Source organism: Ictalurus punctatus, chromosome 9 (assembly GCF_001660625.3).
Source record: "Ictalurus punctatus breed USDA103 chromosome 9, Coco_2.0, whole genome shotgun sequence".
Taxonomy (NCBI): Eukaryota; Metazoa; Chordata; class Actinopteri; order Siluriformes; family Ictaluridae; genus Ictalurus; species Ictalurus punctatus.
Genome location: NC_030424.2, coordinates 1,417,501 through 1,432,016, shown reverse-complemented (window position 1 = coordinate 1,432,016; position 14,516 = coordinate 1,417,501). Strand labels below are relative to the sequence as shown.

Below are 14,516 nucleotides of genomic sequence, written 5' to 3'. Positions count from 1 at the left end.
GATTAAAGCCATGGCACCTGTCCAGGAGTGGGATATATTAGGCAGTAAGTGAACGGTCAGTTCTCGAAGTTGCGAAGGCTAGCCCGTCTGGTCCGATCCCACAGGAGATGGGCACAAATTGTCCTACTGGAGCACAAATTGCTGAAAACATTAATGCTGGCTCTGGTAGATGCTGCGTATGGAGCTGCAGACCGGTCAGAGCGCCCGTGCTGAGCCCTGTCCACTGCTTGAAAGCACCTGTAATGGGCATCAGAACTGGACCATGGAGTAATGGAAGAAGGTGGGCTGGTCTGATGAATCACGTTTTGTTTTACATCATGTTTATGGCTGGGTGCGTACGTGCGTGCGCGTGTGCGTGTGTGCGTCGCTTACCTGGGGAAGAGATGGCATCACGATGCACTTTGGGAAGAAGGCGAGTTGGCGGAGGCAGTGTGACGCTCTGGGGAATGTTCTGCTGGGAAGCCTTGTGTCCTGGCGTTCACGTGGATGTAAATATAACACGTACCACCTACCTAAACGTTGTTTCAGACCAAGTACACGCCTTCACGGCAACCCTAATACCAGTGACCTCTTTCAGCACGATAATGCGCGCTGACACAGTGTAAAAACTGTTAAGGAACGGTTTAAGGAACGTGACAAAGCATTCAAGGTGTTGACTCGGCCTCCGAATTCCACACTGGTGCCAGATACCACGGCACACCTTCAGAGCTGACGAGTCAGAGCTGTTTTGGTGGCACAAGGGGGACCGACACAATATTAGGCAGGTGGTTTTAATGTTACGGCTGATCGGTGTACGAATACTGACAAACATCGACTGTGGTCCAGGATTATCTGTGATCGGTCCATCGTCGCACGCACTAAAACATACTCGTGAGAGACCGATACACCTCTGTTCATGCTAAAGTAAATTTCAAGCAAATATTATACAGCGATAAACAAAAATTTATGTAAGGGGAATTTTTAAAAAAACACTCTGGGACACACGTTTATAAGAACATAAACAACAAAGTTGATTATTTTCCAGTAACAGCATGTCTCGAACTCATTTATTCCTCTTATACCACAGGGATTGGCTCACGAGTCACACGATGTACTATTTATCCATTTATGGTCACATTTAATGGCCTGGAAACAAGTTAGTTGTTTCGCTTTAACGTCATAGCCGCTATAAACGGTCGTTTCCTCACCAGCATCTCTTTTCCCACTCTCGATGTTGACACGGATGAGAAAAGCAGATCGTCACAGAGAAACCAGAAAGCGCTAAAAGACCTAAGAGACTCCTTACCATAAAACGTTAAATAAACATCTCCTTACAGAAGACGTCAACCATGACGTCGTCCTTTGTTAAACAACGCCACGTTTTAAGATCAGACTCGTGTGTCCGTGTACGAGCCGTTACTTGAATTGATAACGTACGGTACTCGAACAAGCGCGTGAATGTAAAATCGGTCGTTTCTCTTGCAGCTGAGTAATCAACATCTTCTGACCAATCAGATTTGAGAATCCAAACAAACTGTGGTATAAGAAAGACAAAGATAAATGAAGATAATTTATTATTAATAATAATAATAATAATAATAATAATAATAATAATAGTAACTTCAGAAGAGAAACATAAAATCCAAAGAAATGGGCTTGGGCATGAGTCTTTATTCTACAAATGCTTGTGCATAAATGAAAAAAAAAACAACAACAATTAAATAAAAACACTATATCTATGAATTAATTCATTCAAATGGATGATTAAGAAACAAAAGAAGAAGAAGAAGAAGAAGAAGAGAGAATCTGGTGAAAACCATGAGGTCGGAGTTGGAGCCCGTGTTCGTACGGCGTACTATAGTGTGCACTATTCTATAGAAAAACCTTCACTGGATATTCGAGTGAAAGCTGGAATGGAAACGAGGTGAAAATGGGCCTGCTAATGCTGCTCGATAGACGAGGGCTTTCGACATTTGGACATACCGATCGAGGTTAAATGCGGTCCAGACATGATGTTTTGATATCGTTTTAAATCAGGGACAGAAATCAGGGCCAGAACGAAGCTAGACAAGCTCAGTAGAGTTAATATAAAGGTTTTTTTTTTCTTCTTTTTTTTCCCCTACTTAGTTATGTTAAATCATAGCACATTGTAATGCAATTAAACGCTTTGCTTTTATGCCTCTTACAACAATGATGATGTTAGTCATTTATTTTATTTGATCATCTTCGCTAGAGAGAGAGAGAGAGAGAGATGCAGGTATAGTCAAGCATAATGCCCACACAGCCTGATTACTATATCGATGCATAATTCTTCTATCGTTAATCCAAAGTGACTAAATAGAAAAATGCACTAGCAAGGAGGGGGAGGGGAGGGGGAGGGAATGGAGACACTGAGCTTTTGCTAAAAGCAGGTGCAAATAATAATAATAATAATAATAATAATAATAATAATAATAATAATAATAAAGCTGAGCAGAGTCACCAGTGCACGCACAAAATTTTCCATTCGGTGAAAAAAAGTCACAAGGTTTAGTGTCAGGAACGCTAAGCTATGTGCTGCAGGATTTCTCCAAGTTAAAGAAAGAGGGTGTGGTTACTGGAATAAATAATCAAGAGAGTCCCGGACGTTTTCAAAGAGGCCGTTTCCAGAACTAGTCGTCTTGTTTCAGCCTCGGTATTCATACTTTTTTTTCTCTCTGAGCAGTGACTCGATACGAGAAAAAAAAATGTAAAAAAAAAAAAAAATCAACAAATCAAATCAAATAAAAAGCATTATAAAAAGTAATATAAAGCCTAAAACGGGGTTAAGTAAACACAATCCTATTTACACTACATACAAACATCCGTTATCCTTAATTCTTTTCTTTTTTTTCTTTCTTTTTTTCCTGTCTCCCAAACACTCGTGTGATGTCCCCAAAATATGGTTTGGCTCTAGTGAACACGTTTAAGATGGCACGTCCTTTTCATGGAAGATGAGTAACGGGTCGAATACTGGATCGAAATGGCAACGAATCTGGAAGCTTTAATCATCGATCGTGCAGCGTGTCGTCGTTCGGGACAGTGCGTGTCGCGGCGATGCGTTTTCCTCTGGCTCTCGAGTTCTAAGGAGGTTTTCCGTCGTCCAGGTGATGTATTTATTTATTTATTTGTTTATCTATCTATCCATCCATCCATCCCCCCCACCACAACGTCTAACAGCATTAGTAAGTCAAAGTGACCGGACTGGTGTTGTAATCTTCGAGATTAAAGCACGAATCCACTCGCTTTAACTCTCCAGCTGTTGTCTTGTTGGCGGCTTAGAGGTTGTCTCCTGGTTGGTATTGGGGCTCGGTGGCAGTGAAGTAGTCCTCCAAAAACGCCTGCAGGTACTCGAACGTGGGTCTCTCCTCGGGATCTCGCTTCCAGCACTGCAGCATGAGCTCGTGCAGAGAGATCGGGCAGTCCTGAGGGCACGGCATCCTGTATCCACGCTCCACCTGCTCCAACACCTCACGGTTATTCATCCCTTTAAAAAAAACAACAACAACAACAACAAAAAAACACAGTAATGAGTAAATAGTAGAACATATGTACAAAAGCACAGTTGAAAACACAAGGTAACTAAAATAAACAAAATGAAATCATTTCCTTGTTTTTGAATGATCATCTCCAGGCTCATCTACCTACTCGTGTCCTTCATTCCTCTTCCCCGACCCCGAGTACTGGACAGTAATACTAACAGAAGTGTTTTACCTGGATACGGCACACGGCCTTTGGTCACCAGCTCCGTCAGCAGTATTCCAAACGACCACACGTCTGATTTAATGGTGAACCGTCCGTAGAGCGCGGCTTCGGGGGCCGTCCATTTGATCGGGAACTTGGCACCTAAGACAGAACGCAGGTGTACGATTGGCCGAGACTAAACGCCGAGCGTAACTCATGCTGGAGAGTAATATTACAGTCCACGGCCAAGAATATATCACTGAGAACTGAGACGGATGAGTTTTTGGTATTGCACTGCTCATATGAAGGTGGAATCCAATTCGACAGTCTGTTTAGAGACCGTCCAATTTTAGTTGGACAGAATTTAGCCACAGCGACGTCCTATGGGTTTTCCCAAGACCGGCACACAACTGCACACTTAACACACAAAGTGTTGTCTCTTAATGACCAACACCTGATACTGACTCAGTGCTGTTAGTAAGAGTACTACTCCTATTATTATTATTATTATTATTATTACTACTACTCTATTATTGCTATTACTACTCCTTTTACTACAAGTACAGCTAGTACTACTACCACTACTACCGCATCTATTACTACTACTATTACTACTGTTATTATTATTACTACTACTATTAATTCTACCGCTATTACTATTACTTTTACTCCTACTACTAGTAGTACTACTCCTACTACCACTGCTATTACTAATACTATTTATGCTACTATTACTAACACTACTGCTATTACTAATAATGTCCCACTTTTCTTCCAAATCTAACTAAAGTAGATACGGTGTGTATATATATATATATATATATATATATATATATATATATATATATATATATATATATATATATATATATATACACACACGTTATCTTTTATAATACAGCCATTATTATTTGTTGTTGTTGTATTTGGCTTAAAATAATGCAGATTTGGCAAACTAACCCTGCTATTATCAGACAAAATGGCACAGCTGTTTCGACCTTTTTCATCCAATCAGATTGCTGCTGTGTATTAAATGGCTTCCGGTATTTATCACACGACGATAATCCGTAGATTACGTGAAGCGTATATGTTTATTCTAGGAGTACTAATAAGAAACCAGACGCAGCCGCTCGCTGTAGACATTTCTGTTGGGCTGCAATATTGTGATTTCTGCTCACCATGACGACAGCTGTGCTTTGTTCACTAGTGTGATGCATCCAGTGGATGACAGATGACAACATTAGACTAATGCAAAGGTTTAACACATCTGTTGTTTGGCTGTGGTTGGACCGGCACCTGCTAGAGGGCAAATTCTTCTTTAAAAATACAGTAATAACACCATACGAGCCCTTTTCCGCCATTCGCTCACCTTGTCTAGCTGTGTATTCGTTGTCCTCGATCAGCCTGGCCAGGCCAAAGTCCGCAATCTTGCATACTAAACTGTCACCCACGAGGATGTTGGCCGACCGCAGATCTCTGTGGATGTAGTTCATTCTCTCGATGTAAGCCATGCCTGCAGCCACCTGAAAGACACCGCACGTGCTCGGTTTGCAAGATCACCGACGTGTGTTGTATTATGACTTGTATTTGTATAGTCGTGCGCCCTCTGCAGGTGAGGCGATGCTACACTAGAGAAGGCAGAGTGAGCAACGTTTCGGGTTTTCCTACCTGAGCTGCCATGTCTACAAGGTTCGGCAATTTAAGGCTCCGTCCTTCACCGTCCTTCAAAAAGTCCAGCAAGCTCCCTGAAAATTGATTGTATGGGATGTCAATCATCTGGGATCAGAAATGTGACAAAACAAAAACAGTGCAGAACCACAAATGTCCACGTGGTCTTTGTGTTACCGTTGCGATCAAATAACAGACACAGTTTAACCGTGACTTGTAAAATGGTCAGCACTGACAGGAAAATAATCAACAGCAGGTAGAAATGGCCACCCTTGAAAGTTGATTAATTTCCAATAATGGCTGATTCTGATGCGTTTTATTCCTCTTACGTCGAACGCTAACGATTCCGTATTCATGAAAGGAAGGATTTCATACTTTTTAATTCGTTCGTAGCTACATCGAACCCTCGACATCGTCTCACTTTTTTCCTCTCTTTTTGAATTTAATAAGACAGAAATCTGACGCTGGAGAAAATTCGACACTTTCTGACCTTTGCCCATGTACTCCGTGACGATGTAAATAGGCTCTTCGGAGACGACGGCGTACAGCTGCACTAGCTTGTCGTGTCTCAGTTTCTTCATGATCTGAGCTTCCTCCAGGAACGACTCGGGGGACATGGTGCCTGGTTTCAAGGTCTTCACCGCTACTTTCGTGGTGCCGTTCCAAGTACCTGCGATTTATTGGGAAGATTGCAAAATCTGAGAAATAACCCACCGTCTAACACACGCGGATGAATCATCCTCTTCTGGCCTAATGCATTAAAATGGCAGCGAATAAAAATCACCTGTAATTCGCATTAATGGTATTTAAACGGACACGGGCCTCAATGATTAAGCTGAATCCTGGATTAAACCAGTCAGCAGAGATTATCCACTGATGAATCTTTCTCAGTCTGGCTTGAACCTGTCGAAAAAGAATTAACACGCACCCATCCAGACCTCGCCGAACTGGCCGTTCCCCAAGCGCTTGATGAGCTGAAGCGACTCTCGCGGGATTTCCCACACGTCTTTGGTTTTGACTGACAGATCCGCAAGGCGAGGCATGCCTTTATGGCAGGGGACTATCAATCGACAGCACAGTCCCGCAGCCCTCGCTGCGCACACAAACACAAACAAACACCACGGCGTGCTGTTAGAAACATCGCCAAGATATAGACGACGACGGCTGCTCTGTCGGTTCATTTTCGCGCACGGCGTTCATGTATCTGAAAATCGTATTTGGTCAGCTGACTCGGATTTACCAGAGTAATGGTGGACGAGCTGTTGCAGCGTCTCAAACTGAGCCCGGGTGGTGATGTAGTAGCCTCCGTTGTCAAGCTTACGGATCTTATAGTGTTTCACGTGATCACCTTTAACATCATCCCAATCCTGTATAGATAAGGAATACGCTCCTGAAAGACAGAGAGAGAGGGGGGTGGGGGGTGGGGGGGGCGACGATGACAACAAAACAGGCAATCAGATTATTTAAGATGGAGAAATAAAGTCTAGATGGATGTTTTTTCCCCTCCATGGCCTGGTGGTGTTATCAAACATGCCAAGCTAGCATGAGCGTCTCCTTGCGCACGACCCTTAAGGCTTATCTGCCCAGTTGTACGTCTTGGTTGAAAGCGTGAGCCAAATGAGCAACTGTCAGAGAGAACTTCCACAACCAGCTCGACTTTGCAAGTCCCCGGTTGATCTGTTTACGTCAACATCTACGCCATCTACGGCTGCACCCAACCCCCCCCACCTTGACTACCTAAACAATGTCTCTGTTATGCTAATTCTGTAATACAGACCACTGCTAAAAACACGCCAAACCGGTTCTGTAACCGGTGGGAACCTAGCCTGAAGGCACTGCTTTGAGCACACCAACCTGGAACATGTTCACCAAGGCTGCTATCAGGTGACTCCACCGGTTCCCAAGGTATCTTCCACCACCACCACCACCATCATTATTATTATTCACACCCATTTACCAGTCTGTAGTCCTCCATACAGTGCCAGTCCGTATTCAAAACTAGTTACCTTTAGTGGTTTCACTTTCCCTGATGAGAAAAGTGCCCCGAGGATTTCCGTTCGACAGCAGCTGCCTCTCTGCATCCTTACGCCCGAGTTTCCCAAAGTACCAGCTGCGGAAAAAACACACGGAGACGAATAACTTTAACGACGAGGCAGTGATGTCGACGGGAAATGTCAGGTCTAAACCTAGACCCGGTTTGATATACAGCTTATACATCACAGTGCATTATGGGTATTATTCTGTACCCATTTTGGATGCTAGTGGAGCGCACAGTACATTCCTAGACTAGACTAGAAAAAGACAGATTCTCAAAATAGTGCACTAGATTGTGTACAAGCGGGTTTTGTTTTTTAAGCGCACACAAATTGAACTCACTCTTCGGCCTGGATCGAATCTACTGGAGCCACGTAATTGCTGGGTATGTATCCTGTTCCACCTGTAGTGAGGGAGCGAGCCTCCCACCAGTCTCCTTCCCTGGAGGACAGCAATAGAAATATAAATTACAGTATAAATAAAGTGGATGTCATAAAAAAGACGGTCTCGAGACTGCGCGTTTCAGGAGAACGGATAAGAAACTGCTTCTGTTTAGGGCGTGGCGTACAGTAAGCGACGATAGCTATGCTAGCTGACAGGACGTCTCATCTAGTAGCACAACGTGACGCGATAATGCACGAGCGGGATGTCTACATTATATTCTTACACTGGCTGTAAGAACGGGAAGTTTCTTCCTTAATAAAATAACCGCCACAGTCATGGACTCCGGTTACATTCCACACGGACACTGTAAACAAACCAGTTCAAGCTATTCCTGAATATGAATTCGAAAAGGCTCTATTTATCTCCTTTGCTCTTCCACACATGTACGTACATCACATCTGTTATAGATTTATTCATTTATTTTCAATTGTGGAACAATACCACCCCCCCAATAAATAAATAAAATAAATAAATAAATAAATAAATAAATAAATAAAAGCGTAGTCCTTGACGACGAAAACGCACGGCTGGAGCGGTGTTATACTCACGTGCTGTTGAGGATTTGGAATTTTTCTCCTTTCCTAAAACTGAGATCGTCCTCCGTCCTCGCCTCGTAATCGTAAAGTGCTACGAAGAGTGTGACTCCTGCAGACGCCAACGACAGAACGCAGGATATTAGGAACGCGGACGCAGGAACGAGATTGTAAAGGTGCGTTATTGTATTATTACAGCACAGCGCTGTTGAATGAAGCTCTCTCTCTCTCATATATATATATAAATATAAATAAAATCATTGGCACGGCGATGTTTTCTGTAAGAGACGTTTATCTAACGTGTATGGAAGGAGTCTCCGGTGTCAGCGCGCTGGAACGGTCAATAATCCGTTGTGCGAGCTGCTTTCGAGAAAATGAATGAATAACTTCTGACCAATCGGATTTCAGCATTCTACAGCGCTGTGGTATAAAGGTCCTTTATTTCAAGGAGAATTGTGCGTCCTTCTCGGGAAGGCAATAAGACAATTCCTGCATTTATTAGCATACATTTTCTACAACAACAACAACAACAACAACGCATGATAATATGCATATGATGAAATTTCGGGCAACTATCGTGATGTGAAAATTTAACATGGGAACACACAGACCTTTATCTCTTAGTGACCGGAATCAAAAATCTGACCGATCAGAAGAGTGGTACGATGATGAGACGGGTTATATATAACTATTCTGATGAATAAAATATAAAACTCCACCTGTTCCACCACGTGAGCGCAGAGTTCCCGAGTGCGACGAGCTGTTCACTCCTCCGAACACCGCCACGGTCCCCTGACTGACGGGCGCGTGGAAGTTGTTGTAGTTAGGAATGGCGGTGACCCCAAAGCTGGGGTAGTGCTGGGGCGTCGGGTTGGCCCCATAGCGGTACCCAGCGTGCTGGGAAACACTCGTCTCTCTCTCATCTGTCAGTTTGGTTGCCTCTTTGTCCTTACATTGTACACAGCCCATTATCTAGATTCTGATTGGAGGAGAGGAAAACGAACCATCGTTTATGCTAAGAGCTATAAATAACTAAAGGAAAAAAAAAGAAGAAGGAAAAAAAAAGCGCTACACCCAAAATCGTCGTTTTCTTTCGGTCACCAACGCACCCGCACACAGGGTCATGTTTATTTATGCCAGGTCGACTTCTGGAATCGGTCCCGCAGGCGGAAAACGCAAATGATTGGAAATGAAATCGGATCAATTTAATACAGACTACACAGACTAGTGCTTTTACATGTAGCAGCGGTCTTTCTCCGGCCTCCGTCTTAGCGAACAAAACAAACGGCTGTACTCTTCTACTTTTGGTTCTTGTACGAATAAACCACATGGGCGAGGTCGGCAACGCCATCGCACCGTCACGTTCTTTCACAGCAGGCCCAAGTTATGAATTTAGCACACAATAGCAGGCTTCGCTACGACTCTAGTCCTACTATTGTAGCGCTGCACGTAAAGGCGTCGTCGCTTAGACTCCGGAGCGGCGAAGGCGATGGCAGCGAAGGCTGGAAAAGTGACACACACACACACACACACACACACACACACACACACACACACAGAGCAAGAAAACGCAAACAGATGTCTATTAGACATACCGCGGCGAGCACTGGGGCACCACAGCCGAGTATTTGCATTCCATTCAATTAAAGATGGAGTAAGAACATCTACGATTGGCTCCTCGGAAAACCAAGCCTGAGAGAGGGAAGAGAGAAAATAAAAAGAGAGAGAGAGAGAGAGAGAGAGAGGGGGGTATGTTTATTCTTCATGCACGTGTGGGTAATATCGCAAAACACCACGTCTTTTCCACCACGTCTTTTTTAGGTTTGCTGCCATGTCAGTAAAACATATCAGCCACGTGTCAATGTAAACAAGGACACGTGTAAAAAAAAAAAAAAAAAAAATGAATGAATGAATGAATGAAAAGCTACACACGTCGTATTAATCGTACTACGATCGTACAAAGTGCGACAGGGGACCGTGTTTTAAACATACACAGACACCATATTTGTATTTTGATTTAGGTGCCGTCCCGACACAACATCGTTTTCCTCTTGGTCTCAGCCTCTCGTTCAGAAGAAAACACCACCGCGTCAGTCAAAACGAAGCTTTTTCCGGAAACGGAAAACTATCTCCGCGCGCGGACGCGAGAAACGGACGTTCTCGGAGAACGTCGGGCGTCAACCCGCGCGTGGCGGCGGTGGTCGTGTGTAGAAGACCTCGGTAAACGGTTTGTATTCGTGTGTTACCTTGAGTAGTAGTTCCACGTCACCTGTAGTTGACACACGTCAGGATATCTGCGTTTATTTTCCGTATTTTTGGTTTAAAAAAAAAAAAAAAGTTGGAAAAAGTTCAAGCTAGAAATCAACTACAAACTCTAGTGAGATATTTCTATATGAGAACTGTGTACGTGGCAATGGGACCCATATGCGACGGGTCTGACGTGCCACTGCACAGCCGCTCTACACGGAACGTTGACGGAAATTTGACCTAGTCCACTGCAACTACACCATACCTTGAAATGTACTCATTAAAATACTTATTATTATTAACAAAAAAACGTCCTCTGATGTCAGATCCAACGCGATGTCCTGAATTACATTTAGAATTATGTATGTAAAGTTTTAAGACATTTTAAAACGCGCGGGTTATTGTCAAGTGTCCTTCACGATGACAGTGCGCACTGTGCGCATATTCCCCCATATTAAAACCATCGAAAATCTTAAAATATAAAAAAATCACTGAATCACTTGAGGATTGAAATCTTATTCCGGGGCCACGTGCGTTTTCTATAAAAAAAAAAACGAAAAAAAAGACAAAACAACAACTAAGAAACGATCATTTTCCCACTTCAGTCAGACGTCAGATATAACCGAGCGTCTGTGTTAGTAGATTTTGTGCTTCTTTCAGATGAGAATCTAAAAATAGCTTATGGTTCGTGAGGTTAGGTAGGAATAACGAGGGGCTAAATTTAAAGCGCGAGCTGTGCAGTGGGACGTCACGGGCCGTGATGCGAGTGCAAGATGTTCCCTGTGATTGTATCCGAAAGTACGAAATTACAGCGTGTAGGTCAAAACTTTAACCTGCACTCCACAGGACTGAACAACCTGCTCTCGGACGTCTCATAAAAACACGCACTTCTTAATTTGGCTGTAAAACTGGTACAAAGCGTTTTCTTTTCTTGTGTTTCACACTCTCAGAAAGAAGGGTACTAAACGGTACCAGGCCTTGTCGCTGGGTTGGTACCTTTAGGAGCCGGTGGATGTTACGCACCTTTAAAGCTTTAACTCGGTTTTATACTGCGATTCCCTTCGGCGGACTTTCGAGATTATTACTCGTTACGCTACACGAAGGCCAAACGAACTCTCGCCTGACTGTGCGGTAATGACCACGTTGTCCATGTCAGAATACACGAGGAAGAGCCTCTAACGATCGGTCTGTGATTAAAATGCTGATGTTCTGCTTACGTCGTCGATCGGCGTGATCCGGGCTCGTGGGGGAAAACAGGCTCGCATAAACACAAACATTCTACAAAGTTAATAGTGTCGCACTGGCACTACATAGCGTCACACTGGCACTATAGAGCGTCGCACTGGCACTACAGAGCGTCGCACTGGCACTTAATAACGTCGCACTGGCTCTTAATAACGTCACACTGGCACTATAGAGCTTCGCACTGGCACTACAGAGCGTCGCACTGGCACTATAGAGCTTCGCACTGGCTCTTAATAACGTCGCACTGGCACTACATACCATCACACTGGCTCTTAATAACGTCGCACTGGCACTACAGAGCGTCGCACTGGCACTACATATCATCGCATTGGCACTTAATAGCGTCGCACTGGCACTACAGAGCGTCACACTGGCTCTTAATAACGTCACAGTGGCACTACAGAACGTCACACTGGCACTACATAGAGTCACACTGGCTCTTAATAGCGTCACATTGGCTCTACATACCATCACACTGCCACTTAATAGCGTCGCACTGGCTCTTAATAACGTCGCACTGGCACTACATAGCGTCACACTGGCACTACATAGCATCACACTGGCTCTTAATAGCGTCGCACTGGCACTTAACGTCACAGTGGCACTACAGAGCATCACACTGGCACTTAACGTCACAGTGGCACTACAGAGCATCACACTGGCACGGCATAGAGTCACACTGGCTCTTAATAGCGTCACACTGGCTCTAAATAACATCACACTGGCACTACAGAGCGTCACACTGGCTCTTAATAGCGTCACACTGGCACTACATAGCATCACACTGGCACTACATAGCATCACACTGGCACGGCATAGCGTCACACTGGCTCTTAATAGCGTCACACTGGTACTTAATAACGTCACACTGGCTCTTAATAGTGTCACACTGGCACTACAGAGCGTCACACTGGCTCTTAATAACGTCACAGTGGCACTACAGAGCGTCACACTGCCACTTAATAACGTCACACTGGCACTACAGAGCGTCACACTGGCTCTTAATAACGTCACACTGGCACTACAGAGCGTCACACTGGCTCTTAATAGCGTCACACTGGCACTACATACCGTCACACTGGCTCTTAATAACGTCACAGTGGCACTACAGAGCGTCACACTGGCACTTAATAGCGTCACACTGGCACTACAGAGCGTCACACTGGCACTTATTAACGTCACAGTGGCACTACAGAGCGTCACACTGGCTCTTAATAGCGTCACACTGGCACTACAGAACGTCACACTGGCACTACATACCGTCACACTGGCTCTTAATAGCGTCACACTGGCACTACAGAACGTCACACTGGCACTTAATAAGCATCACACTGGCACTACATAGCGTCACACTGGCACTTAATAGTGTCACACTGGCACTACATAGCGTCACACTGGCACTTAATAGTGTCACACTGGCTCTTAATAACGTCACACTGGCTCTTAATAGTGTCACACTGGCTCTTAATAGTGTCACACTGGCACTACATAGCGTCACACTGGCTCTTAATAACGTCACACTGGCACTACAGAGCGTCACACTGGCTCTTAATAACGTCACACTGGCACTACATAGCGTCACGCTGGCTCTTAATAACGTCACGCTGGCTGTTAATAACGTCACGCTGGCTGTTAATAACGTCACGCTGGCACTACATAGCGTCACCCTCGCACTTAATAACGTCACGCTGGCTCTTAATAACGTCACGCTGGCTGTTAATAACGTCACGCTGGCTGTTAATAACGTCACGCTGGCACTACATAGCGTCACCCTCGCACTTAATAACGTCACGCTGGCTGTTAATAACGTCACGCTGGCTGTTAATAACGTCACGCTGGCTGTTAATAACGTCACGCTGGCTGTTAATAACGTCACGCTGGCTGTTAATAACGTCACGCTGGCACTACATAGCGTCACCCTCGCACTTAATAACGTCACGCTGGCTCTTAATAACGTCACACTGGCACTACATAGCGTCACACTGGCTCTTATTAGCGTCACACTGGCTCTTATTAACGTCACACTGGCTCTTAATAACGTCACACTGGCACTACATAGCGTCACGCTGGCTCTTAATAACGTCACGCTGGCTGTTAATAACGTCACGCTGGCTGTTAATAACGTCACGCTGGCACTACATAGCGTCACCCTCGCACTTAATAACGTCACGCTGGCTCTTAATAACGTCACGCTGGCTCTTAATAACGTCACGCTGGCTGTTAATAACGTCACGCTGGCTGTTAATAACGTCACGCTGGCACTACATAGCGTCACCCTCGCACTTAATAACGTCACGCTGGCTGTTAATAACGTCACGCTGGCTGTTAATAACGTCACGCTGGCTGTTAATAACGTCACGCTGGCTGTTAATAACGTCACGCTGGCTGTTAATAACGTCACGCTGGCACTACATAGCGTCACCCTCGCACTTAATAACGTCACGCTGGCTCTTAATAACGTCACGCTGGCTGTTAATAACGTCACGCTGGCTCTTAATAACGTCACGCTGGCACTACATAGCGTCACCCTCGCACTTAATAACGTCACGCTGGCTGTTAATAACGTCACGCTGGCTGTTAATAACGTCACACTGGCTCTTAATAACGTCACGCTGGCTGTTAATAACGTCACGCTGGCTGTTAATAACGTCACGCTGGCTGTTA

The 14,516-nt window shown here is 44.6% G+C and overlaps 1 protein-coding gene across 2 annotated transcripts in view; it reads right to left on the bottom strand.

The window, feature by feature from the left end:
• Positions 1-1,630: 1,630 nt before the first annotated feature.
• The window catches only part of fyna (FYN proto-oncogene, Src family tyrosine kinase a), a 15,653-nt gene continuing 2,767 nt past the window's right edge, over positions 1,631-14,516 (bottom strand). Inside the window, exons 2-13 of one of the 2 annotated variants that reach the window (XM_017476919.3) lie at positions 9,956-10,052; positions 9,080-9,339; positions 8,376-8,472; positions 7,726-7,824; positions 7,356-7,459; positions 6,590-6,739; positions 6,278-6,442; positions 5,840-6,019; positions 5,350-5,426; positions 5,051-5,204; positions 3,712-3,843; positions 1,631-3,484 (exon numbers count right to left, since the gene is read on the bottom strand). In XM_017476919.3, the coding sequence (XP_017332408.1) occupies positions 3,276-3,484; positions 3,712-3,843; positions 5,051-5,204; positions 5,350-5,426; positions 5,840-6,019; positions 6,278-6,442; positions 6,590-6,739; positions 7,356-7,459; positions 7,726-7,824; positions 8,376-8,472; positions 9,080-9,329 (1,617 nt within the window). In that variant the 5' untranslated portion in view covers positions 9,330-9,339; positions 9,956-10,052 and the 3' untranslated portion in view covers positions 1,631-3,275. The remainder of the gene's footprint in view (positions 3,485-3,711; positions 3,844-5,050; positions 5,205-5,349; positions 5,427-5,839; positions 6,020-6,277; positions 6,443-6,589; positions 6,740-7,355; positions 7,460-7,725; positions 7,825-8,375; positions 8,473-9,079; positions 9,340-9,955; positions 10,053-14,516) is intronic. The other variant, XM_017476920.3, reaches the window with a different exon arrangement.